Below are 27511 nucleotides of genomic sequence, written 5' to 3'. Positions count from 1 at the left end.
GCTCAGGCCTGGACAGCCTCCACCACAGGGAAGTGCAGTCAGGGTGCCTCATGCGCTCCCAGACTCCACAGGCTTTTTGGAACTTGTCCCAGCACTCAAACCACTTTTCCATTTCTGTTTTTTTTTAAATTATAGCCAGGGCATGATGAAAACTTACAGCCTGTTCAGTTGGTGGAATTTGCCCTCTCTGGTGGGCCAAGGAGTCTGCAATAGTGTTGCCAGTCACACCTATGAGACTCGGTACCCGGTATTACGGGGGTGCCATAGCGCTGCTTTATGTTGTGTGAGGCCATAAAATAAATAATCTCAGTTGCATAAATGTTTACCTAATTAATTGATTTTAAATTTGTTTTTAACAATTAATTTTTATTGTATTGAAGTTCAACTAGAAAACACTAAATATTTAAGACCACTTTTCTGACTCTATTAGTATCATCTTGCATGCCAATAGATATCTTAGAGCACTTTTAGAAAATAATGTTCAAAAAAATTTTCATTTTTTGATAAGAAATTTTGTTGTGTATTATTTGGCTAGGAAGCAAGTAGAGTATTTGTTTTCTTTCAGTTATTTATATTTTATTGCAGGCAAAACTTCAACAAATTTAACTGCAGCCAGGAAAAAGACAGAGTCCGACATCTCTCCTTCAGTTTCATTTCCAAAGTCATCACAGTTGTCTTCATTTACATCTGGGCAGAATTCTTTGACACCTAGAGAACTATCAATAAAATCAGGTAACTGATGTCTTCATTGCATCTTTTGGTGATATTGATATCAAATTATTTATATATGCACTAAACAATGCATTATTTAATGAAAAAAAAAGTGGGTTTAATACATATCTTAAATTATTTAGATGCAAGTAAATCCAACCGTCCATTGTCTGCCAGTCGTAAGAGTACAGAGACTAAAATAGATCCACATGATGAAGCAGCTGCTGTGGTGAGAGCTCTTCAGGAGGAAAACAAAATGGTGGAGAAATCCAAAAGCAGACCACTCCCACAGCCCAAGGTGAGCAGCTTGATTCATAATGGGTACATTCCTTAAGATTAAATGTTGATTGTTATTGTTTTTGATTGAACTAAACAGAAACATCCACAGAAGTCATCCAGCATCTCTGCGCTACCCACTACCAGTTCATCTCTTGATAAAGATAAGTTGTCCATTCAAAACCAAAGTGCCTCTAGTTCCGATAAATCAGAACCAAATATTGATTGTGTTATTAAGAAAGTTCTACAGATGAATCCAAAGTAAGTTATCAATTTTTGTCATATCAAATAGAATCTCTACACAATATTACACATTCAATTAAATTAATTTCCATTTTCTCTGAGTGTTTAGCAGTCATATCTCTCTAGTGCCTGACAAATAAACAATGAAATATCAATACTTAAAACATCAAACACATTTTAGTGGTGGTCTTTAATGAAATCAAGGCTTCACTATAAATGATTGTCTCTCTGTGAGTCACAACTTAATGCTAAATCTTTCTTTAGACTTTATGCTCATAATCCTAATTGTCAAATGCAATCAAATGAGCTTCAAACATACCAATGAAAAGTTTCAAATACTTTTTTCTCTGAGTGTTTAGCAGTCATATCTCTCTAGTGCCTGACAAATAAACAATGAAATATCAATACTTAAAACATCAAACACATTTTAGTGGTGGTCTTTAATGAAATCAAGGCTTCACTATAAATGATTGTCTCTCTGTGAGTCACAACTTAATGCTAAATCTTTCTTTAGACTTTATGCTCATAATCCTAATTGTCAAATGCAATCAAATGAGCTTCAAACATACCAATGAAAAGTTTCAAACACTTTTTGATTTAGGCGTTAGTTCCATTTCTGTACAATTTGTATACTATAATAGAAGTAGAATGATTGTATTTTCATATTTTGAAGCTCTTATTGACTTCCTAACGGATATTCACAAAGATTAGTCTGAGTCATCTATTTAAAAAAAAGATATTCAAATGTTTATCAAAAAATTTGAATAAAGAAAGATAAATTTGGATTCAAATATTGATCTGCTATAAATTAAACAATTAGTCATTGAATTCTCTGAGTTAAGATTGTATACATTTTACAATAGTTAGAAAAACTTTAATCTCAACATAATATACTTAAATATGCTAATGTTTCCTGTTGCATCTTGTCCTCAGACAACAACGCCATCTCTTAAATACTTTAAGTCACATAGATACAGAAGATCACTTAGTCAACTCACACTGTATTACTTCTTCATGGGTAGGCAATCTTTTCTTTTATATTTAATCTAACAAACCCGTGCCCTTTTTTTTTTAGAACACATTTTTAAAAAATGCATATTTTATAGCACAAAATTCTATTCAAAGGATTCATCATTTCCAAGCTAGAAAATGTATATTTTGCATTGATTGTGGTTTGTGACATTGAAGCTTTCCCAGAGTAAACAAAAGAGGATCAGTATTTATAAACAATTGACTTGTGGTTCACACCTAACTATAAAGTAAACCATGAAGGATTTAAACCTACAACACAGTGGCGTAGCTAGAAATTTGCCATCATTTGGAAGCCTGGGGGGCTTGACATCTGCTACAACAGTGTCATTAATACAATACATACCCTTTGATTCAGAAAATTATACATTTTAGAACATAATGGTTACCTATAGTCAAGTGACTCAAGCTGTTAAAACTTTGACATGCCTGATTTAGTACATGAACATTTTAAAGGGTCATCTCTGAGTAGGACACTGTATTATCTTAAAATTAGAAAAATATCAAATCTGAGCCTCTATATTTAATATTTTATGTATTTTTTAATTCTTGATTTGATTTAGTCTTCTAAAGGTCCTGTGACAGAACGCATGGAAGTAACTGTAGAAATCTTGTCCAACTGGGGTCATTCTTCACTGGTGGGTCTTACAGAGTTGCAGTTTTTTGATGAGTCTAAATGTCTGATTCCCATCAAGCCCTCTGATGTCTCTGTTCATGGAGTGAAAGATAATTACAATAAAATTGAGGTCCTGTTCAATGGAAAATCCAAGGTGATTATATTACTCAAAGCTCAAAACATCTAGATCTAAGACCAAATTTTTTTGAATTTTTAAAAATAAAATCTTTTATTTTTACATCAGATATTTAAAAAAATTGTTCAAATCAAATATATCAAATAACAAATATTTTTTTTTTTTAATTAATTTGCCTACATTTCTTAAAGCTTCAATTTTGTATATTTACAGAAACTTTATTGTGAAAATAAATTTGATTGAAATTCTATGCAGTCTTTACATTACCTTTTAAAAGCTTCCCCACTCCCCTAGTTTTTCTGCTTCTAGTGTACAACATACATAATTAACCAAATTTCTACAAAAAGATTAAAGAAAATTAAATATTGAACTCATATGTAACAATTTTGAATTTAGCTATGTTTTTAGAAGGAAATACAAAGCATTTCTTTTGAACATTACTTATACGTTTAAATCTATTAATTATTTTTTACCATCAAAAAATGTTTGTGTCAGTCATTTTATTTTAAGACAAAGGTAGTGTTTAAAGATACTGCACATTTTAAATCAATTAACCAGTAAATCAATAAGTTTGCTAGATGACACATTGCCGTGAAATTCTATTACTATTTGAATGAGCACTGATATTTTTCTCTAGAGCTTTTTGTATTTAATTTACTTTCTGCAGACAACCAAAGAAAGAAATATGTGGAGCTGTCCTTTTGATGGTCACCCTATTGAGTTCTCCATACTTTTAATTAATCCAAACCCAGGCAAAGATTTTAATCTTGGGTCAGTCAAAGTTTGGAACTGGAACAATAAAATTAATGTAAGCAGCTTAGAAGTGTTAGAAACAATGCCTTTGTGAAATAAAATATTGGTAATATACTTAGCTTCTCTTCTGGTAGCAAAGCTAAAAATGGTCTTTAACTTCAACTCAGCATATAAATAAATGAAAGGATTTGTGTAGGGAGAAGAGCCTTTTATATACTCTTACATTTTCTAATGTAATGTCAGAGGAAGAAAGAGAGAATCTATATATAATTCACTTCATGGCTCAAGAGTTTGAACACCAAGTAATGATAAGATCACTCTTTTATTTCTGCAAGTCGGGCGGACTAGAACAAGTGGTATTCACCTGTCACTAAATAGCAAGGCGGGTCTTAACCATTGTGACTAAGAAGTCATGGAAAGAGAACAAGTAATCTACCCTGTATTCACCAGTCACTAAATAGCAGGGCCGGACTTAACCATTGTGGGGCCCAATGCGAAATGGATTTTGTGGGGCCCAGTTTGGGTAGGGATACAGATAATAAGTGAAAATTAAGACTTTGTATTAGAAAATATATCTTTACATTTTATTAATTCTTTACTACGCACATAATTGCTACACGAGCCTTGCGTGTAGCAAAGTCATACAGTATATCATAAGAATTCTGTTTCCTACATAGATCACGCTCAATAGCAAGAATTACCAAGTGTTTCAATCTATCTACGAGAATTGTTGACCTCAAGTAATCCTTCATTAGTTTGAGGCGTGAGAAGCTTCTTTCACCAGATTCCACAATTACGAGTATTTCATAATGCCGTTTTTTTTTTTATGGCGTGTAGGATTGACATTTTCCAAATTGAATGACACCCCAAAATGACAATTTTAGTCTATATATTTCAGGAGATTTCTATGAGTTTTCAAAAGATTTTAATAATTTCCGGATATTTCCAGGACTTTTTTGTATATTTTGCAATTTAGGGAGATTTTCAGGAGCTCTTGGTAAATCGACATGATGCCGCGTGAAATCTGTTATAAGTTATAAAATGTTTTAATTTAATAATTTATACACCTAGAATTAGGGTGGGTCCTATGTAAGTGTGGGGCTCACTGCGGTCGCATAAGTTGCAGTGGCCTAAGGCCGGCACTGCAAAATAGCAGTGCATGCTACGCCGCTGGTCAACTAGTTCAATGTAATAGGTATTATAATAAAAGTCTGAGAAACACAATATAATCGTTTATTAAGCTAGAAAGAACTGAAAAAGATATTCAGAAAACAACACTATATCAATGTTGGGAACACATTCTCATGACATCACACAAACCTAAAAAGTATCAACCATATCTCATCACTTTAAATTTGTTAAAAATGGAATACCTACCTATCCAAAATGTTTGTTTTTGGTGAAGTGAAATAATTATGTTATATATTTACAGTTTATTTAGATTACTTATTTAAATAAATTAATTCAACTTAAAAGTTTAAAAAATTACAGCAAATGATTAAAAATTATTTCATTAGTCCATTGATAATATTTTATTCTTATACATGTTTGTATCCCTGTTATTTAAGTTTGCTTAAATCATCTAATATTAGCTTCAAATGAAATTCATTGTTTTGAAATAATAATTTTGTTTATATTTGTATTGTTATTAAAAACTTTGCATTATAATTCTTCCTCAGAATTTGGACATAGGAGCACGACATATATGTATCCATTTCAAAGGAAAACTTTTATTTGATGGGGAGGTTGATAAAGGATGTGGGAATCAAATCTTTGATTACAGCAAGCACATTGTATTTTCAGTCAACCAATCAGAAGCTAACAAATCTCTTTCCAAATCTGGGCTTTCTCTTGATCTGAGTAAATCAGGAGGGAACTCAATATTTCTATCAAAAAACAGTCCCAGACTTACCTCCCCTGCTTCAGAATCGCCTACTAAGACAGACAGTTATGGGCTTACTCCATCAGGGAGCCATCATGCATTTCGCAGTATATCTAGATCGTCTCAGTCATCTGCTTCCTCCTCTGGCTCAACTAAAGCCAGTGGCCCAATTGACGAGAAAGGGGATGAAGGGGTCATTCGCAGTGAGACTCGGACTTTGTTACGTGCCACAGTTTTACCAAGGAGAGGTTCTGCCAGTTCTGGATTTTCCAGTCCAGAAATAGAACCTCCTAAAAAACAAGGCAAGTATTTCATATGCTAGTTTTTATCATTCACTTTTTTTTGTTTACTAACCTGCATGTCTTGTTTCTTGAATCACTTCTGTAATGCAGTAAAAGATCATATAGTTTTGCTGTTGGTTGTTGCTATATATTATGGGAAGAGATTCTTTGAATTTTAACAAAAGTAATCACACATTTCAGAGTAAGTGTAAAGTATTGATTTCTGAAAATTGGTTGTCTTTGTCTTGGTTGTTAGATACATAATTATCTTCTCTTTTGAAGTAATGTCTGTAATTTATAAGATGTATTCAAAAACGTGTCACATTCAGATTTGAATGCTTATAGTCATTGCCTTTAGCCTTGCCAAAGTAAGCTTAATATCCTTCATTTTTTTTTTTTTAATTTTGAAGGTTTAAAAAGCATGTTGTTATTTTTACTTGTTCTAGGATTTAGGAGATCATTAGTAAAAAGGCTTTGTGGCTAATGTAACATAAAAAGCAGAAACCTCTGATTCTTTTCCATTTAGCCCACAACCATGTTGTAGTGGGGAACCTTTGTTTATATTTTATTTGTAACCTTAACCCAGATAGAGTTCTTGAAGAGAATACCCCTCCTAGAGAATATACCTCTTAACTTAGTCTTTTTTACATGATACATGGTCTAAGGCTAACACAATGGTGCATGAAGCTAATAAGAAAATTATCAGTTCTTATGCCTTTATTTTGTATATATGACATTTAGGTTTGAGCCATTTCAGTGAGAGATAATCTGACAATAATATATACAACTGAAAATGTAATAAACACTTTTTCATTTTGCATTACTCAAGCAATCCGGACTAATGGGGGAGGGAGGGATGGGCAACGAATATGATATTTTTTTAGTTTTTCATACTCAACATATTCAGGCCTGATGCAAAAGTATGACAATGAATGCAGACAAATTAATTCCGCCAACATTGTTGTTGATGACAAAGAATCATCACTGTGTTTCCTCACAACATGAACTCCAGACAGAATGAAGTCAAACAAACTTTAGAAATTCAAGATTCAGAATTTTCTTGTGAAACTTTTTCTTTTAAAAAAAAATGTAAGAGACTAAAAAAAAACCAATTTGTCTCACAATAATTCCTGAGTAAATTTGATGACTTATTATCAAGTACTGTATTGACTTTATATCAAGTTTTCTATCTCATTACTCAAAACAAAAAAAAAGCAATTTTGATTATTACTACCTGCATTAATGGACAATGACAATGATACAGGAATATGTTGCTCTGCAACTAAAAGCCATTCCTTTGTCCCACCAGAGAATAACTGAGATATCTTAAGACTGTTTAATGTTTCTTGGTGGGAAAATAATCTTCTGGATGACTTTTTTTTTTGTTAGAAAATTGAATGCAAAGCAACTGTCCATAATTTATTGCTGATTGTTGAGAACTTCCACAAGGACCAGGGGATTTTCTGAAATTCCTACATAATGTTTTGCACTAGTGACGCTCATGTAATTTTTGTCAAGAAACAAGTGTTGCTGTCTCTTATTAAAAAGGTTGCTCTTGATGATCCAATGGGAAGTTTTTTCTTCTGTGTTGAATTGAGCGGATTTCTTTCACATTATATCAATGGCTTAAAAATTAAATTATGAGATATCTTGTCCCATTGGAAGCTTTTATTTTATCTTATAAATTATAGATATTTCTTCAAAGAAAAATTGTAAGTAACAATTATGACTAAATATGTTCTCTAGAAAAAAGGCATTTTCCATTGTGATTCTGTTTTTATTTCAAATCACTAACACTGTATCTTTGCTTTCTTAATGTCTTCTGCATGACCAAAGCGTCCTGCTACAAGTCAAAGATAAATCGACAACTTGTCTCTCACACTTCAGTATTAGCACTTATCCCCTCTTTGACTCTATTTGACCTGATGATGAAGTGTGTTCTGCTGATGCCAGAGGAATGCATTTCTGTTGCTTAGAATGCAGGCATTCACTTAGTTTATAGTGCTTCTCTATATTATCTAGCTGGCTAATTTGGGCACGGAAGTACTTTTTTTTTTGTCTCTGTGGGAGCACAGACTTTAATTAGGGACTAAATTTTTCACTCTGCAGCAGCCTGATCAGCTTTTGGAGTAAGCATATCAGATTTAGATTTAAAAAAAAAAAAATTCATTCTTTATTCTGTTACATTTTTAATAAGCATTGTAGCTTTGATGAACTCCTGTTTTCATTTTAAATTATGGGCTTGTAGCTAAAATAACTAAATTCAATTTCTTACTATTATTTACCAAGTAATCTTCAGGGGGCTTAACACTAAAAGTTGTACTTTTAGACTGCAGTAAACTTTTTTTTAAAATATGAAAATCTCTGAGACCATCAAAGTCTAATTGACATTAAGTGGGAAAATGTTCATTTTCATAGGAAAAAGTTGGCTTTGCATAATTTGCTTCATGGATTGGAGGGTCTGTTTGGGGAACTTTTAAATTCAGTACTTTGGTAATTAGAGTTATATTTACATTTTAAACAACAGTCAACATCTTTATAAATGAAACTTCTTTGATCAAGTTTCATTAATGAAGGTTGTCTTGTGAAAGTTGTATTCAATCTTATGTTCAGTGAGTCTCAGTGAGATGTAACCAATGAATAAATTGACTTCTCTTCTTTGAGGTCTATCAGTGAATCATCATTCTTCTACCATTTTATAATATTTTTTGCTTGGAAAATGCTACGTTTACAAAACTGGAAACTATAAAATATTCCAATACAACAGAATGTTTGTTTCCATAGAGAGACTACTAAGTGAAAAGGTTTTTTTTTTTTTTTAAATCTTGTCCTGGAGTAAATTGTTGATACTTGAGTCTGTTGTATTGTATTTTGGTCTACTTTCTATAAGCCACAGTTAATGTTTTAATGATATGCACAGCTCTGGTTGCAGTGTCACCTTTCCAAGTCCTGTCTATAAATAGCCTGCTGCCAGTGAAAGTTGCTGTGATCAATAAATGTATTAAAGCTGTTCACTGGTATTGTGCTAGACAAATAGTTCTCAGCATTCCTTTTTATAGCACTGGCTTAAGAGACTAGAAAGTAAACATGGCTTTATAACAGCTGGTCTGGTGCTATTTAGTGTCTGCAATTTTTGTCTTTTCAAATACTCAAATGGTTCACTATGTAAGAACAACTTTGTAAAGAGGATTATCTAGTTTCTATTTCTGTTTAATTTTACTGAATAGTAAGGACTATATTGGAGTATGTTTTTTTTGATACAGTCTTAGTGAGATTCATAGATGACATTTTACCACATGGTTATTTTATAAGCAGGCATTATTTTGTTTTGTTTTTTCAAAATGTTTTGACCATATTTGAGCTATTTTATGTCATTGGTTTTTGTATACTTGATAGTATTTTTTTTTCTGTAGCCCATTTATTTTTATATAAGATAGTTGTTTACCCTGGCAGTGTGTATGTGTCCTAGAACCGTTGGACATTACTAGTAAAAAAAGACACTGACCTTCAAAAATCTGAAGATCATGCATTTCGTTTGAGATGAAAGCCCATGTGGCTTGTATGTCTAGGGCTGGAAAAGGGACAAGCAAAGGAAACCAAGGACTATGAACAATTCTGAACAAAGTTCTTTCATTTGTTGTTGTGATACCATAAAATTAGTTGTTTTTTTTAAGCAATGTATCTTTTGGAAAGTGAATAAAAAAAAAAAGTATGTGCTATAGTTAATTAAAACTCAGGGGACTTTCATCTTATTATTAATCATTGTTTCATACTAACTTTAGACTACTATACACTTTTTTTATGGCACAATTTAAATTAAAGTTATTTTAAATTAATTTATATTATATCAATATATCTACTTATTGATGGCTGAGTGGTTAGAGAACTTGACTGCTAAATTATGTCTGCATTTTTATAGAGATATGAAGATGTTCATGATTATTGCCACGTAGATAATTCTCTGAATTATTCTCTAGACAATGTCAAGATGCCTGAGAAGTCCAGAGGTCAAACGCCCAAGAAAAGTAAAAGAGTGGCTGCCAATTTAAATGGCAGGTCCAATGACAATGACAGTAACTCAAAGTCCAATAATGACAGGTAGAGCAAATCTCATTAAATGTCTAGTTCTTTACACCAATATATGAACATTCTCTGGCAAATTCAGGGACTTAACTTTAATGCCCACTTTTGATTTTAGAACATTTTATCTTTGTACATTTAATTTAGTTTATTAAAGTATTTTAAAACAGCTTGTGTTGGCGACCTTTTTTTTTTGTTAGTTTTTTTTCAGTTGCTTTATGAGTTATTTAATTTTTAGAATTCAGCTTAAGCATGTCTTATGGCCAGATTAAAGTTGATTCATAAATAAAGCATAATCACATCAGTCATTCATAAAAACTAGTTGCCTCCATGGAATTCTAAAAAAAATATTTTGTATTTAGAAAGTAAAATTATTCATTTCATTCATGTAGTTCAAAGGTCGGGGTGTTACTAAACTTTTTTTTAGTCAAAATTTCATAAGAATGTTTAAATATAAAAGAATCAAGAATCTGTATTAAAACTTTGATCATAAATTGAAACAAATATAACATTTTTGAATCATTTGTTTCCATAACTTTTTGCTTTTAACATTCGGTAATTTTTATTCACTTTATTTATTAATTTCTTTGTCTTTTTATGTTAATAATTCTAACATTTGATTGACTTTTGCTTTTTTTCTTTGTTTTTTAAAAGTAAAGCAGCAAATTTACATCTCTATTGATATTTTATTTCTTTTAGTTCTGAGTCCAAACCCCCACTACCCCCAACACACAAGTCAGATAGCTCATCCTCGAGATCTCTTGAGAGATCATCCACCTTGCAGACTAAAATGTCACCCAAGTCATCCCGATCAGAGCCTCACATCTCCCCAAACTTGTCTTCACCTCCGTCCAACTTGGCTAAAATTGATAAGGCCTCAGACAAGAGAGACAGTGACCTTTTGGACTCAATCAAAAATATGAATCAAAGGTGAGTGGAGTTCTAAACCTATTGAAATGCTTAACATCAAAATATCTAGCGATAAAGATGTTAAATGAAAAGAGACATGAAAGACAATTCTGTGCCAACATGTGGCTTTTGGGTTCCCAGTCATTTCATCCCCGGTCACTTCATCCCTGGTCTTTTCATCCCCTGGTCATTTCAACCTCTTATCCAACAAATAATAATTTTTATTTTCATTACAAAAATGTAACACATTAAATAAAACTTTTATTTAATGTCATAATAAAAAAAAAAATTATCATCTATAGTGCTAATGAAAATCAAAATCAATAAGATAGATAGGCTATTGATAGTAAGTACAGAAGACAGCCACATTGATTCGAATTGCTTTACATCTTTTGTAATTGCTAGGCCAGTGTTGCATATTTCTTCCTTGGACGTTCTTCAGTGCCACAATTTATATCTTTAATGCTAAAACGGGGATTAAAACAAATCGGTGATATGAATCTGCTTTAGTGGAGAAACAAAGTTAGCATTTAATAGAATAAATAAAACTGTATTATCATGGTAAAAAATGAAGAGCCCATATTCATGAAAGAACTATTGACAAATGAAGATAGTAAAAGAAGGCAGTTAGGAGATAAGTTATCAGCGAAATGATCACAAGTATTCTAATCATTCCCGTCTCTCAAAAGATTTCCACTACTTCCACCACACCTTGGCTTTTGATCATTACTTCTGCAATATACACAGGATAATAGTGACATCCCTACATCCAATAAATACAAACCCCGCATTACAATATATCTACTTATTTACATATATTATTACATTTTTCAATAAAGAGAGAAGAGGGAACGATATAAAGACCTATAATAGCTATTTAAAAAATCATCAAACATTCTAAATAAACATATTTATATATTTGATGAAATGATTCATTAAATCAATGCCCTATCAGTACAATTACACAGTGACTAAGAAAAAAATATTAATGTGGGGATGAATTGACCAAAGATGAAATGACCGGTCACCGGCTTTTGAACTCTTTTGTTACCCAAAAGTCAAGTGTGGATTCTAAGGCAAGTGCTAAGGCTCATTCTTTCCTGCTATGTCTTTTTTAGTTCTGCTGCTATAGCCTGCTTCATAGAGTAGCTAGATGAGTTAGTTATTGATACGGAATTTCTGCTTCCTGTTATAGCAAATACATTTTGTATACCATGCCTAAAGGATATATTACTTCTTATTGTGTATTCAAGGAAAAACATACAATAACACTTTCTCTCAAATCGCTCAGAAATTAATTAATGGACACATTTGAAATCTTGAATTCAAAAGAATGAATTTACTAACATAAATATACATAGGACACAAAAATATTAATTTTAAGATAAGGTTGTTTTTGTATTTTTTAAAGTTTTCTATAGTCTAACAGCTGTACAAACAGATTTTATTCATAAAACCATTTGCAAAATCACATTCAGCTGTTGATTAGTCTGTTACACTAGTCACACATGATCTGTCTACTGTCTCTCTCCATTCCTCTCTAACTTTTGCCAGGATTTCTCTGTCATTGACAAACTCGTCCATTCCTTCCCATCTCTTCTTTATTCGACCTCTAATTCTTTTTTCCTGGTACTGTTCCTGCAGAAAGGTCTTTGCAGCCTCAAGGATATCATGAAAATGCAATCTTAGCTTATGTTTTTGACAATGGTCCTAAGGTCATCACTATTTTGATCATTTTTTTTATTTCGTCATTTTTAATGCAGTATATGTTTTCAAAATACCTTTAAAAATAAAATGCATGTATTAATTCTTCAACCAGAAGACTTGACTCAGATGTCCTGACCTAGCTATGGGACCTAGTCTTTTTTTAAAATAAGCATCTGATTTGAATTTAAAGATAAGAATGATATTCCAATTTTAAATATCTTAGTTCATTCTAGTTATACTTTAAGAAAAAAGTTTAATAAATGTCTTGATTATTTGTCCCTAGTGAAAATAAAAGAAAAAAGGCAGTCCCAACATGGCTGAAGGGAGCTGGTGAGTGGAAAATTGTATTTTGATGCTGTCACCAAACTAATTGAGGCCAATACATTACTTGTCATTTTGTTAATCTTGTATGAATGACAACCAAATATATTTGTTCCTATCTCAGACAATGTTGGAGATAAAGCTGCAGCACTTAGACACTCAGGTAAAGGGGACAAAACAAAAGAGGATTCAGATATTCAGAAGGAACTGGATGAAGAGTTTGAAAGGTTTTCACAAAGTGGGTAAGTATGTTAGTTCATTCAATTAGCATGTCAGTTCTAGTGTTTTTCTTTTAATTAGCATACAATGCAAAGTATATTTATTAGCTCTGCTCTTTTAATTAGCAACTAATATGAAGTGTTTTGTTATGAAAACAAAATCCTTTGTATATGTCTAGACTTCATGAATAAAACAGATGTTTTTATTTTTACTCCTCTAGTACAAACAAGGATAATAAAACTCAAGAAGGTAGGCCAATAGTGTGCTAATTTGGTTGTCATGAAAACATAATGTTATAGGAAATTTAGAATTGGAAACTCCTCAATCACTCAGTTTTAACATTTTCATATGATGCTCCTTGTGAATGGACAGTCTGACTCATAATAAAAATATATCACTGTGTGTCTCAATTCAGTTTCTTTCTCTCTTCTTTTTAATACCACCTAGATGTAATAACAACTTTTTCTCACTTTGATGAACATTTAGGCTTCATTTCTTATTTGTATATTAGTAAACCTCTGTAACATATAAATAAAACATTGATCTGTTTTGGGGAGTGGTGATCTACTATTGGTGCTTAACATTTGTTGCAGGGGCGGACTGGGTATCAAAATCGGCCCGGGCATTACCATATAAACCGGCCCACAAATGGCATGTCATATATTTTCGGGGGGGGGGGGGATTTTTACCCTACTCCGCAATTTATATATATAGGATATATATATATATATATATATTAGTGTGTGTGTATACGTTATTAATCTTCATTACATTCTGATCTTTCATTCTTTCAAAAGTTTTTTCTACCCTAGAATACTCTCTTCCTATAATTAGTGGAAAGACAGTACACACCGCCAAAGGACAGCTAAGGAGTCCGGGGGGGCGCTGTGAGCTCCCCCAGCGCTCCCGCCAGTGGAGTCCGGGGCAAAGCCCCGGAACCAAGCATTATTTCCGTTATTTTAAGCTTTAAAAATGCATATTTTGAGGTATCTACTGTGCAATTAGCCACTCTTCCACTAAAAAAATTCAAAAACCAAATCTGCTATTCAAAAAGAGTCCAGCGACTGGTAGAAAATGCTTTAGTTTTTGTATTGGAGGGGGAGGGTAACCACAAAACCCATTTTGGCTACGCTCATGAAATGTGGTGACTGTAGTTTGCTTAAGTTGGCTGCACTGGGGCAGTAAGTAAAGTTTCCCTTTCAGACAATGAGGTCTGAGGCAAGTGATGGTTTGACGACTCTCCCCTCCCAGCTACGTACATGTGTTATATTATAGGTGTACTTCTCTACAAAATATATAAAGATTGATAACGCATTGAAAACTGGATGTATGCATTCATAGGATTACATAATGTATTCTGTTTATACATGTATGTAGTCTGAAAACTATAAACAATACAATAGAAGCCAAGTGAGTTTGAAGCTTTTTGGTATTACTTATAGATTACAGACGTTTCTTCAAAAAATAAGATTGTTACGTCTTACGCATTTTATGTGCCAATCTAGTCATGCATCTTGATTTTTGACTTAAAATATGCTAAATCTTTGATTTTCCTGGCTGACTCAGGCAACCCATTCCATTAAAAGATAAGAGAAAGCAGAACGATTAGAGAGGCACTAGCTCTTGCTTCATCCTAGTACATTCTCCAAAACGCGATTTGTATATGAATATACCATGAACCATTATTTAAAATATAAATCTCTTTCATTAAATATCGGATGTGACAGCGCTTCATAAATTATTGTAATAATTTTCATCATTAATGACTTCATACTAAGCATAAGTTTGCCATTAATTATAATAGTATAAGAATTGATTTAGATCTAGATTTATTTTTTAATTAAATATTTTTTTTGTAAGCCGTAAGTGTAGTATTTTTAGATCTGTTATTAAAAATAAACAAAAAGAAACTTACTTTTTCTTTTCAAATTGCAGAAAGTAGAGCATTATACCATATCTCTCCTCATAGCAGAAAGTACGGTCTAACGTTTTGCAAATGATAATATGTACAGTGTATAGTGTTGTTGTTTTTTTTTTTATTCTTGTTGAATTTGAAACAAAATTAATTGTAATAAGAATTAAAAAAAAACAAAAAAAAACAAGAAAACGTTTTCGGGCCTTTGTGTCTTGCTGCTGTCACTTTTTTTAAAGTTGTATGCATTGAAATTTTTTTTTTCCTTGGTCGCGACCAGACCGGCCCATTTGGTACCGGCCCACCGGGCATTTGCCCGTTTGCCCATATAGCCACTCCGCCCCTGATTTGTTGGAGACTTGCACATAGGTAGTTGGTCAGTATGCTGCTCATGTGACACTCTTGTCTGTAACTCTCCATCATCACCCATAGTGTTTGCTGATTCGCAAAACGAAACTTTATTTTACCTTATTTGTCTTACCTCTGGACCTTGTAAAGGAACAACCTTATGGATGTGGGGTCATTTTGTGAGTTTGGGTGGAGATTGTGGTTTTAAAGTACTAAGAATACTATATAAAGAATATTCTCTACAGAAGATGATGTGCTGTTTCCCATGAAGAAAGTGGAGAAGACTCGAGCCAAATGGCGTAGAAAAGAAGCAGACCTGGAGGAATCCTGGGGCTCACTGTCTTTTTTCAACAAGTCTCATCGAGGCAGAGTTTCTATCGACATGGGAGGTAATCAGCGTTTCTGTTGATATGGGTGGATGATAAGTAGAGTTTGTATTGATATGGGAGTTAGTTTCTAATGATATAGAAGATAAGCAGGGTTTCTATTAATATGGGAGATAAGCATATAGTCTTCTTTACTTTGATACTGTGTGCGCAGCTGTTAATTTCAATGTTTCAATGTGTTTTAACTAGATGATGAACTGGATGAATACTTGAAACCTGAAGCTAAAAGTTCAGAAGCTGTCATACCAGCTGCACCTCCTAGAATACCTTTACCAGTTGACAGTTGGTCAGATGAGTAAGTTGGCTGCGTCATAATATAATTCACTTTTAACTTCAGTAAAATTGTACATGTAACAAGCAATGAATGGTTTTATCTTCTTTACATAAACAGTGACTCAGAGTTCACAATCCCTGAGTTGCCCAGTGGTAAGGAGATGGTGATCAACATTAAAACTACCTGGGGTGACCATCATTATGTTGGATTGACAGGCATCCAAGTGTTCTCTAGTCAAGGGGAGCAAGTTGTCATTACAAAGGTACTAGTGCAGTCAACAGGAAAATAGTTGATCTGTATGTAATTTAATTTTGTTACTAACCTGCCAATTAATACATATAGACTTTGTATGCTATTAATTCCATGACTATATTTCTCTACCAGAGAAAATCCCTTTTTGAAGCTAAAATGATAAAGATAGGTTCAGGCATAATTTTCATGCCCCTATTGGATTGTTACATCTCAAGACAGCTTTTGTTGCATTGTTGTTTTTTTAACATACCAGAAAAAGTTCAATTGTCTGGTATAGTTCATTTCAAAACAGTATTTTTCTCTATAGTTTTATAAGACACGTTTTATTAGTTGCAAAAGAATTAAATTTTGTTCTGTTCTCCCTAATTGTAGATTTCAGCCAATCCCAGTGACATAAACATTCTTCCTGAATACAGTCGAGATCCTCGTGTTGTGACCAACCTAATTGACAATGTCAACCGCACCAGAGATGATGTCCACATGTGGCTGGCTCCCTTTACTGCAGGAAAAGACCATACCATTTACCTTACATTCTCCAAGCCTTGCAAAATAGCCCTAATGAGAATATGGGTCAGTACAATCTTTTTTATTATTAGTTTGTTTTACACTTCTTCATAATTTGATTCCTTAAGAAAACAAATAGCTGCAGTCATTGTCTTCATCTTTTTTTAACTCCAAAACCCAATAACTTCTCTTACAACAGATCAATGATCTAATAGTCCAAAGGTTTTAGTTAAGTTTCTGATTTTTCAAACTAATATCTATGAAAACAAAACGAATAACAGAGCTTGACATTAAACATGGTTAGATAAAAACCTTGAATTTAAAATGCAGTTTGTGAAAATGTGAATAGGCTCCATGTTCTTCTTCTTTTTCTTCTAGCCAGCTTTTTGCTACTGAGCTGTCAGCTCTTTTGCAGACTGTGCCAAGGAAAAATAGTGTGCAGTTTTCTTCAGTTGTTCAGCACTGCCGTACAGGGTGTTGGTTATGTTGGGCTGGAGTGGAAGTAGGGTCTGCCTAAGGTGGATTAGGAAGGGGCATTCAAAGGGGGGAGTTGTGTGGAGTTCATTTTGTTCAGATGGTAATTTAATAGTGGTGTGTGTCCTGTTCTTAGTTGGAAGATTGTAGATTGTTCTTTGCGGGGGAGGAAGTTAATACTGTCCAGTTTTTTAGGCGTAGTCATTTCTTTGTACATGGCTCTGCCTGTGTTTCCTGATGCCCATTGGTTGAGCCACTTCTCTTTGTGGTTGTTGACTAACATTGAACTTAGGGTGAGGTAGTTAATAGGTTTATTTGGTTGTTCCATAGATGATTCTGTCTTTGAATGCTTATCTGCCCTTTCATTTCCCATGATGCCAATGTGTCCAGGGATCCACTATAATGTGATGTTGATATTTAATTTTGTCATCATATGGTGTATTATCACTATTAGTGTTGACAACTCTCTTGGGCTTTTTGAGGCGCTGCTAAGTGCTTGAAGAGTGGATTGGGAGTCTGTAAAGACAACAATATCTGATGGTGGTTGTATCCCTTCATATAATTTGTTTTCAACTGTCTGCAAAGCTATGGTGATTGCCTCAATTTTAGCTTGGAAGTTTGAGCAGTAGTCGCCACAGGGTGCACTTATTTCAAAGTGTTTATTTTTGGGAAAGACCAGGAAGGCACCAAGACCAACATTGATGGTGGCTTTGAAGGCTGATTCATCGGTGTATACTTGGATGGCTGTTTTTGGATAGGCTGCATGTAAATACATGCTGTTTGATTTCACCATGACAGACAAAAACACTGAGGTTTTACATTACATTGTCAGAGCTTGAAACTCTTGTAGATTAGATTCTCATCTTGGTTCTATATATCAGAGACTTAGATTTAGTTACAGTAGCAGTGCTTGACTGTTTGAAACTTAAATGTTTATCCTTCCAATAATCTTCTAACATTTCAAAGTTGGTGTTTAATAAAAAAAAACATTTTTTTTTGTTTCTATATTAATTGTAAAATAATAAACAAATACAAACAATTAGGAGGGACAGAATTTCTTAGATTTAACTTATTAGCTTAGAAAAAGTTATTTTTCTTTATTTTTCATTATCATATAAATTTTTTTTAATTGTATAGACTATAAAGAATTTTTATGTATTTTGGTACCTGGACAGTTTTAATATTATTAACTTTTAACAAATCATGTCAAATTTGATGCAATAGACTTAACTAGATGCACAGTATTAAAACTTTCCTGTCCTTTTACTATTAACATTTTTAAGACCACAACTAAAAAAGAAATTTAAATGCTTACACTAAATTAATATAGTACCTTTTATATGTCTATATGTATAGATATAAATTATGCTGTCCTCTATACTGGTTGTGAACCTTATATAAGCATCTTAACACATACACAATTTTCTGCCTTTATATTTCAGAACTACAATAAATCTCGAATTCATTCTTTTCGTGGAGCTAAAGATGTGATCATCACATTGGATGGTGCCACAGTTTTTAAAGGGGAAATTGCAAGAGCTTGTGGTGGCATTGAAGGAGGCACAGAAGCCTTTGGAGATGTAAGTTTTGTATGAGAGATATAAACATGTTTTTAACTTGATGGGGATCTGGTTGTTTCATAAATATCTTTTAGTCAAAGTTTCTTTAGTTTATATTTATTACTATTAATGGTATAAATAAATGGTTTTGGTGATAGGCATGTAAACAAGCTATTATAGCACAGTGCAGATTTGGCCATTATCCATTGTGTTCATATTTTGCATATTTCTGGCCAAATTTGTGTCTCCACTGCAGGGAAGAAGAGAAAAATCAGGTCTTATATTCTCAAATGTCCTGTACTTGCTAAGTCCATTTCAACAAAAACACATTTGCTCTTGGTGACATACACGCATCCTTCACAACCATAGGGTTTTTTTCAGGGCTTTCTCAAGAGATCATTGGAGCCTTTCAAGTCTTCACTCATATTGAGTTTGTTGATGACTCATTATTATATTGTTTTCCTTTGAGACTTTATGGACAGTAATGTAAAAGTCAACCATAACAATGAAGGGTGTTATATGACTAGTACAACAATCAGGCTTCTCTAACAGACACAAGCATCCATCAAAAGGTTGGACACTGTATTTCCAAACTTTTTCATTAACAGAACACTTCCCTTTTTCTGAGTATTTACTGGAACATTTTGCTTATTTTTTAAGAGAGGTGGTGGCCTAGTAGTTAATTTTTCCAGTAGTTTGTGGAACACTAGGTTTCTGCAGAACACAGTTTGGGAAACACTGGTTTAACAGAATAAGAAATGTTTTCCTAGCCTTAAAAGCTCAGCTTCTCTTAAGGTTTGAACTGAAGATCTTCTATTGCTTTAACTTCTCAGCCCCCCCCCCCCAACCCCCTAACCCTTAACCCTTAAAGTGCTGAGCTTTTTTACAGTGAGTGCAAACCAATGGAATTACAATTCCGATGTTTAGAGGCCTTACGTGTTTTAAGGATTAAGTAACTAAAGGAAAAAATAAATGGTTGTTTTAAGAAAAATGTAAGTAGATGCTTAGTGACTGATTAGAATGTTATAGTTTATTAAATATACAAAAGTGGTCAGAGAGAGATTTATATTGTTCTCTAGTGTAACCTCAAAAAGCTAATCTTGATGCAAGTAAATGATGATTGTCACATGTGTGTATTATGTCGCACTTGACAGCACACAACATATAATTAGCTTCTTCTTCATTCTCATACCGGTATTTAATTAGATGACCTGCAGGAAGTCCACTATCCTTATTATCTTAGTATGGTAATATTTAAGGAGCCTTGAGGGGTCAGTCAGTCGCCAGTCATCAGTCATTATTCCATGTGAATTATTTAATGTGCTTTTAAAATATTTGATTAAATTTGTACGCTTGTGTCTTATACTTTGGATCATTTATTTGGTCAATCTGAGTTTGAAGGCACTAAACTCAACGAAAATATCTATTGATTGCATTGTTTCTTCAGTGTACCACTATCATAGTAGTGTGTTGTATATATATTACAGGCACCTCCAAATCCATGTATGTCAATATGATTGTGAAGACAATACAAAGCTCTCTCGAAATTTACATCATGAAACTGATCCATAATGCCAACACAACAAAAAATCAGCATTTTAAAAAACATTTTCCTCAAAATAATCTTACAAAATGGTCACCTATGACTTTATTTAATATATCAAGATACTAAAAAAATCTATCTTTATGGACGAAAATTAAATGGAAAAATAAATTATGCATTTCATATTAAGTAAACGAAGAGACTACAACATCTATGTGGTGGTAGTTTTATAAGTTGTTTTTTTTTTGTTTTCTAACCAAAAGTTGTTTTTTATTTTTTTTTAACATTAGTAGCATAATTGTATTGCTTGAGAATGTTATTTTGGACATTGCAGACAATTCTATTCACAACTGATGAGGCTATACTGGAAGCTGTGTCCAAACATGATGATGCTTTTGAAGGTGAAACATTTAGTGATGCAGACGATGAGATGCCAGTGCAGCGACCTTCTACCGCTGATGCTGATGATGATGTAAGTAGCAGTCTTATTAACTCTTCATTGTTTTGTACAGACATTGTAATAGTCAACATTTCAAAAGAAAATGCATGTTTATAGTAAAACACTTGAATAGTTATAATAATAATAATAAGGCTTGTCTTCGAGTCAGAAGTTTAATGAGGAATGCAGTATTTCCTGTGGCTACACAGCCCTGGCTGTGTCCTACATATTTTGCCACATCCAGGGCAAATAGTTATAGGCTAATAAAATAATATTCAACTATTTTACAAAAAGCTTTAGTTCTGTATAAATTTCAATGTTGCACTAAATGTTTGGTAAAGTTGTTTTTTGTGTCTACTTTTCCAGTCACGTCCTTTCACTCGTGCAGCCGGGCTGTTAAATAAGGAGACAAGCAAGGGGAGCTCACCAAGACCGGCTAACAGTTTTGTTATGAATGTTGGCGATGTCTTGGTGTATAGAGCCAAAAGTGAGTGTAAATACTGCATTGTGAAACATAATAACTTTTAAGCCATAAAGCAGATTTCTTACCATTTAAAATGAATAACTTTTAATTTTTATGGTTTCAAGCTCTTTATTCCTATTTGATAGAACTATATATGTCTTAATACATGTCAAACTTTGTTTCATTGTAGTTCATAAACAGACATTTTTATGGTCATAGAAATTTGAAAAACATTTTTCTTTCTTTTTTGTTATGTTTTATAAATAAAAAAAGAATCATTTATTGTTGAAAATGTATAGATTCTAAAGAGATACCTGACAGCATGTAACTATGATTGGTTGTAACTGAATGATCTCATCTTCTTATGATTGTGTTCACAGAACTTCAGCTTCAGTTTACTGCAACCTGGGGAGACTACCACTACCTTGGGCTGACTGGACTAGAACTTGTTGGGAGTGAAGGGGAGGCTCTCCCCATCACCACAGATATGATCACAGCCTCACCTCAGGATTTGCGTCATTTACCTGGAAATGAGAAAGATGACCGTACTTTAGACAAGTAAGATATGACATAATGTGACATAAGACTTCTCTTTGACAATTATGGAGCTTAGAAAGTACAGTCGCCCATTTTCTGTCTGTTACAATGACCCTGCCTCTTCTGTTTGATATCAGTAATGTGTCTGTCTTCGCAGCTCCTGTCATAGGTCTGACTAATCTACTAAATGCCATTGCACTAAATCAAATCTCAAAGTCTGTGAAACATGTAGAACCAATGTAACTTGCTCATTTGAAATGTGAAATACATTGTCATCTATACTGTATAGGAATTTAGCTTGAGGTTATTATGTTGGAATACTTTTGTTTTCCTGGTCAATCATTTTTTCCATACAAGTGTATTAATTATTTTACTATTAGTATTATTTGTATTGAAATATAAAAGAATAAAGCTCCAATGTTGTTGTAAAATTACTTTTTTTTTTCTAATCAGGCTAATAGATGGGCATAATTTGACCTGTCAAGATTCCCACATGTGGCTAATACCATTCAATGAAGGTCAGAGCCACACTGTCACTGTTTCCTTGTCTCAGCCCACACTGCTCACTGGTGTCCGGGTCTGGAATTACAACAAAAGTCCAGAGGACACTTACAGAGGGGTCAGTTTTTATCAACATTTCTTGTAGGCCACTCTTCCTAACAGTTCTTTTAGTTTTATAATTTAACAAAAAAAAATTTTCAATAGTAATAATCTTCCTTATAAGATAAGATAGATAAGATAATTTTTATTGATCCAATCGAATGGAAATTCAGTTTTACCATTGACAACCTCAGCTTAACTACTGTACAATAACAATATAGATGCAAATACAAACAACATTCACACACAAAACATACACATTCATAACCAGCGCTTTATAAATAGACTTCTATGTACTTCTCGATGACGACAGATGATCTTGTAACACTCTGACCGAAAGTGGGATGAAGGAGTTTTTAAATCTTTCTGTTTTAGTCCTAATGGAAAGGAGACGGCCACTTCGTTCAGATCTTATGTAACAGTGGTTTAATGGGTGCAGGTTATCTTTAAGAATCGTGAGTGTTTTTGAAAGGCATCTTTCATGAAAATGCTGTTGGAGTGATATACGATGCTTTTTTAATTAGTCTATTTAGTCTAAGTCTTTGTGCTAGTGAAGTATTACCATACCAGCAGGTGATGGCAAAGTTAATTAGTCTGCTGATGGTTGCTGTATAAAAAAGTTTAATTATTGTTTTGTCAATGTTAAATTTCCTTAGCTTTCTAAGATAGAGGAGATGTTGGTGAAATTTGGTGTAAAGGTTTTGACAGTGTTCACTCTATTTCAGTTTGTTGTTGATGGTTGTACCTAGGTATTTATATTCTTGCACTTGTTCTATGGTTTGGTTGTTTATCTGAATTTCTGCAAGATGGCCTTTATGTTTCCTAAAATCTATTTTCATTTCTTTAGTTTTCTGAACATTTAAAATTAGAAAGTTATCTATACACCATTGGTAAAAGTGTTAATTGTTGAATGGTACAGATTTTGGTCACCTGCAATAAGGCCAATGATTGTCTTGAACAATGTTTGTTTTATAATAGTGAAGTAAAAAGAAACAGTCTAAAAACATGAAATGAGGTTAATATTCCATACAAAATATGATGGATACATACGAAATTCATAGTTAAAACAATCATTAAGTTCAAAGTGCATTGTACTTGAATAAAGAAAAATTAGTTAAAATTTTGGTTAAATAAATCTAAGCTAAGAAGGGATTCATTGATATTTTATTGACCCCAAATGATATAGGAAAATAAAAAATAAACAGCGAAAAAATGAAATTATGCAATTTATGTACATATGAATGTACTCTGACAGGTTTCGCTATTTCTTCTCTAAAAATTGTTTTGAGTCCTGCCTGAGGCCCCCACCTTTAGGAGGCCTTAGGCAGCTGCCTAATAAGCCTATGCCCTTGTGGGCAGGGTTTGAAACAGAGATCATTAAGATGACAGTCCTGAGCACATAGGCACCTATTCATCAATTTCATCTTGATAACTAGTTCCAACACACTTCTGATAAATTTTGTTGACATTTCCATGACCAACATCAATCCAGCCTGTCCCGAGCTGATTTTTTTTTTCAAACAATTTCTGTTGTTTTTTTTTTCCTCCAGGCCAAAATCATGCATGTTTTTATCAATGACAAAATGGTGTCTCCACCAGAAGGTTATTTGCTAAGGAAAGGACCTGGCATCTGTTATTTTGACTTTGCTCAAGAGATCAACTTTTCAAATGCAACCTATGCTAACAGCTTGTCTAGTTTGTCAAAGTGAGTTTTTTTTAGAATTTGCAACAGAGTAGGTTACTCTTAGGAGATGTGCCTAAATTTTTTGACGTTCTGTTGAGTTTTTTTTTTGTTTTTTTTTTGTTAACAGTGCTATATCAGATCAAAACTTTGAGAGTGCTCTACAAATGCCAAGGGGTTGTATCCTTTTGCATGTTATCTACATGAATATATATGAATGTAAAAGCAGAATACAATTTTTTTTTCTATAAGATTTGAACTAAATCTAGATCTAACAATTAGAAGAAATATTGAAAAATTTGACTTTTTTTTTCTGATTAAACCAAAAATCAAAGAAAAAAAGAATATAGTAAAGTATTTATAACTTTGTCTTTTTAATATTCTGGTGCAAAATCTTGTGTTTTGAGTTCTAAATTTGAAATGTCACAAGTTTTCTTGTGGGTGAAGAAAGAACTCACATGATCAGTGTCATCTTGTTGGCCAGTGTGAATAATTTTATGTCTTTTGTGTTATAACTCAAGTTGAGTTTTGGCTTTTATTTACAAAATTCACTAATAAAAATAATCCTTAACTTACTTCAGTTATTTTCCAGTTCCAACTCTTTAACACCTGGGGAGATCAGTACTACATTGGACTCAATGGCTTGGAATTTTATGATGCTGCTTTTCATAAGATAGAGCTGACTCAGACTAGTAAGTGGGCTTTGGCCAAGTTGAAAACAATTTAAATAATTTAGAGCTTTATAAAATCTTCAGTGTAATGAATTATTAGCTGTACTTTTTTTTTTTGGACACATCATCTGTATGGAGATGAACTGTATGAACTGCTGTTTGGACAGCTTCATTCCAACCATAGCTTATGTTCAGGTTTTCATCTCATTTCTATGAGATGATCCATAGTCAACTGAAGGAGGCTATAGAGCACTAGAATGAAATCAATTTGTTTATACTATTAATAGGAAGTAAAGATTTAAACATTAAATTTCAAATTTATATCAGGTATAATGATATATATATTAGTGTGTGTGTTTGTGTTTTGGATAGGATCATCCTAATAATAATGATTCTTGGTCAAATTATTATTTATATCTTCTCATGTTCTACCCATCTTAAAACCATTACCATCATTAGAGCAGAATAAAGAATAAATGTATGTCATTTGTCTACACAGACATCGCTGCCTATCCAGACAGTGTGAATGTTTTGGACAATGTCATAAATGATGCACGTACACCAGACAAACTAATTGATGGCTTTAATGACACTAATGATGGCAGACATATGTGGCTGGCTCCTATTTTGCCCTCAATTGTAAGAACACCATTTCTTTTTTAAAAATCTGCATACAAATAAATATTACAACTGAAGTTTTAATAAGCTTAGGTAATTTTAAAATCTTATTTCAGATAAATCGAATTTATGTGATTTTTGATCAACCAACATCAGTTTCCATGATTAAGTTGTGGAATTACAGCAAGACTGTTACAAGGGGTGTTAAGGACTTTGCAGTAAGTTGATATAGTCATATATATTGTAACATTTCTCACTATCCAGGCTCTCTGCAAACTGCACCTTATGACACAACCAATTCAAAGAACTTGACAACCTAGGGCACCATAGTAATGTAACAATTTTAATGTCAAATAAATCACAGCCAATACTGTACAATTGGTCACAATGTAACACTTTACTGTACAAAAACTTTGCCTCTTCTTGGACTTTAAATCAATTCTCTGTTCCGGACCGACTTCACACTGTGCTGGTTCTGACTCTGGACTTCAACTCGTACTTGTGAAATGTTGAGGTAACATGACCTGACACCTTTGCGCGTATATAGGGTCCCTATAGGCCTTCTAAAACTGGATGGAACGTCACTCGACCATTCTGGTTGATCACATGCCTACATTCCACGTGACTTGCCCGAGTACTATTTACAATACAGAACCTTCCTGAAATTGTGTACTGTCACAGTTGACCACTCATCTAGTGCTGGCCTGTGACAATTTGTCTAGGCTAAAAACACACACAGCATTATCCCCATCTGTGTCACCACCAGGTTCATGTCACTATATATATCTAATAATATAGCTAACCTGTAAATAAACTTATGTTGTAGCTAAAATTGTTTATGGTTTACAAGCACCCACAATTGTATTTGTAACTTGACCAGCTCTTAGTTGATGATCTTCTTGTCTACAATGGAACACTTCAAGCCATCAGTGGAGGAGCTAAAGGCATAGTCCCTAACTGCAGTGCCCCAGTCCCGCATCATACGTTACTCTTTTCAGACAATAAGGAGGTGGTACAAAAAGAAAAGCATTTTATCATAAGGTAAGGGGCAGACATTACATTTCTGTACACTTTCAATTTTTTAAATTTTACCTAGTGAATGTTAATTTATGAATGTAAATAAATTTCTTAGGGACATCAGATTTCTATAGCTCTAAATTCATAAAGAACTCCACCTTTCTATGGACGAAATGCATTATGGTCATCTTTAATTCTGAACTACCTGGTACAGGTCTCTGGCTTTATGAAATCTAACGTTGATCCAGCAGTTTTCTGACATTGCATAAAGAAATAAATGACATTGGTACTATACTGACATACTTAATATGGATTGCTAGTATTGACACTAATCATTGTTCTTAAATGATTTCAGTAACCAGTCAGAAGATCAAGATATTCAGCTTATGAATGATAAGAAATTGATCAGCCAAGGCACTAATGCCTTCTCTAATAAACCTGTCAATCAAGGTAAAATACTGCCAGAGTTTTTAATTATGCTTATACGTACTACTCAGTACAATTTACAATATTAACACTTACTTTTGCTTTTAAGCCCTAAGACCTAAAACTAGTGTAACCAAGACCTCAAGAAGGTGACAAGCCCAGAGGACTTTACTAAAAACAGTGGAAACGAGCAAATAAACATTTGAGATCACTGTGTGGATGCAATCCTTTCAAGAGAATATGTAACAATTCCAAATTATGATATGTAAGAAATAGTTAACAAAATCAAATTGTTTTTATTTGTTCAGAGAATCTCAAATAGCTGTGTGTTGTATCAGGATTTCCTTTAGATCTGCTAAAATTATTATTTAAGAATCTCTTTAAATCAGATATTTAAAGATATATTGTACAGTTAATGGATATTTTGTTTTAATTATTATAACAAAGAAAAATTAAGAGCACTAATTTCAAGTCATTTGTATTGTCTAGAAGCTCTTCTGTGATAATTTCTTTTTGTTGTTTTCAATCTGGAAGTTTAGTTAATATGTGAACAAATGCAGAGACAGCTCTATGTGTTGACAGTTTTGTTTTTTAAATAAAACATACTTTAAAACAAAGCAATTTTGTTTACTAAAAAAAAAAAA

General features: G+C 33.1%; 1 protein-coding gene across 5 annotated transcripts in view; it reads left to right on the top strand.

Annotated features, from left to right (window-relative positions):
• Window positions 1–27484, top strand: part of LOC106069135 (katanin-interacting protein-like) — a 36341-nt gene extending 8857 nt beyond the window's left edge. For 4 of the 5 annotated variants that reach the window (XM_013228734.2, XM_013228733.2, XM_013228731.2 and 1 more), the window contains 29 exons: window positions 586–732; window positions 855–1009; window positions 1088–1248; window positions 2164–2248; window positions 2823–3029; window positions 3679–3819; window positions 5444–5948; window positions 9905–10025; window positions 10707–10937; window positions 12907–12953; window positions 13069–13186; window positions 13384–13412; window positions 15669–15812; window positions 15999–16104; window positions 16201–16345; window positions 16708–16905; window positions 18756–18893; window positions 20750–20887; window positions 21221–21341; window positions 21698–21875; window positions 22308–22473; window positions 24005–24159; window positions 24266–24315; window positions 24717–24827; window positions 25306–25445; window positions 25541–25642; window positions 26305–26465; window positions 26797–26891; window positions 26977–27484. In XM_013228734.2, the coding sequence (XP_013084188.2) occupies window positions 586–732; window positions 855–1009; window positions 1088–1248; window positions 2164–2248; window positions 2823–3029; window positions 3679–3819; window positions 5444–5948; window positions 9905–10025; window positions 10707–10937; window positions 12907–12953; window positions 13069–13186; window positions 13384–13412; window positions 15669–15812; window positions 15999–16104; window positions 16201–16345; window positions 16708–16905; window positions 18756–18893; window positions 20750–20887; window positions 21221–21341; window positions 21698–21875; window positions 22308–22473; window positions 24005–24159; window positions 24266–24315; window positions 24717–24827; window positions 25306–25445; window positions 25541–25642; window positions 26305–26465; window positions 26797–26891; window positions 26977–27020 (4139 nt within the window). In that variant the 3' untranslated portion in view covers window positions 27021–27484. The remainder of the gene's footprint in view (window positions 1–585; window positions 733–854; window positions 1010–1087; window positions 1249–2163; window positions 2249–2822; window positions 3030–3678; window positions 3820–5443; window positions 5949–9904; window positions 10026–10706; window positions 10938–12906; window positions 12954–13068; window positions 13187–13383; window positions 13413–15668; window positions 15813–15998; window positions 16105–16200; window positions 16346–16707; window positions 16906–18755; window positions 18894–20749; window positions 20888–21220; window positions 21342–21697; window positions 21876–22307; window positions 22474–24004; window positions 24160–24265; window positions 24316–24716; window positions 24828–25305; window positions 25446–25540; window positions 25643–26304; window positions 26466–26796; window positions 26892–26976) is intronic. The other variant, XM_013228732.2, reaches the window with a different exon arrangement.
• The last annotated feature ends 27 nt before the right edge of the window (window positions 27485–27511 follow it).

The sequence above is a fragment of the Biomphalaria glabrata genome, chromosome 2 (assembly GCF_947242115.1).
Source record: "Biomphalaria glabrata chromosome 2, xgBioGlab47.1, whole genome shotgun sequence".
NCBI classification, from domain to species: Eukaryota; Metazoa; Mollusca; class Gastropoda; family Planorbidae; genus Biomphalaria; species Biomphalaria glabrata.
This window is presented reverse-complemented; position numbering and strand designations above follow the sequence as displayed.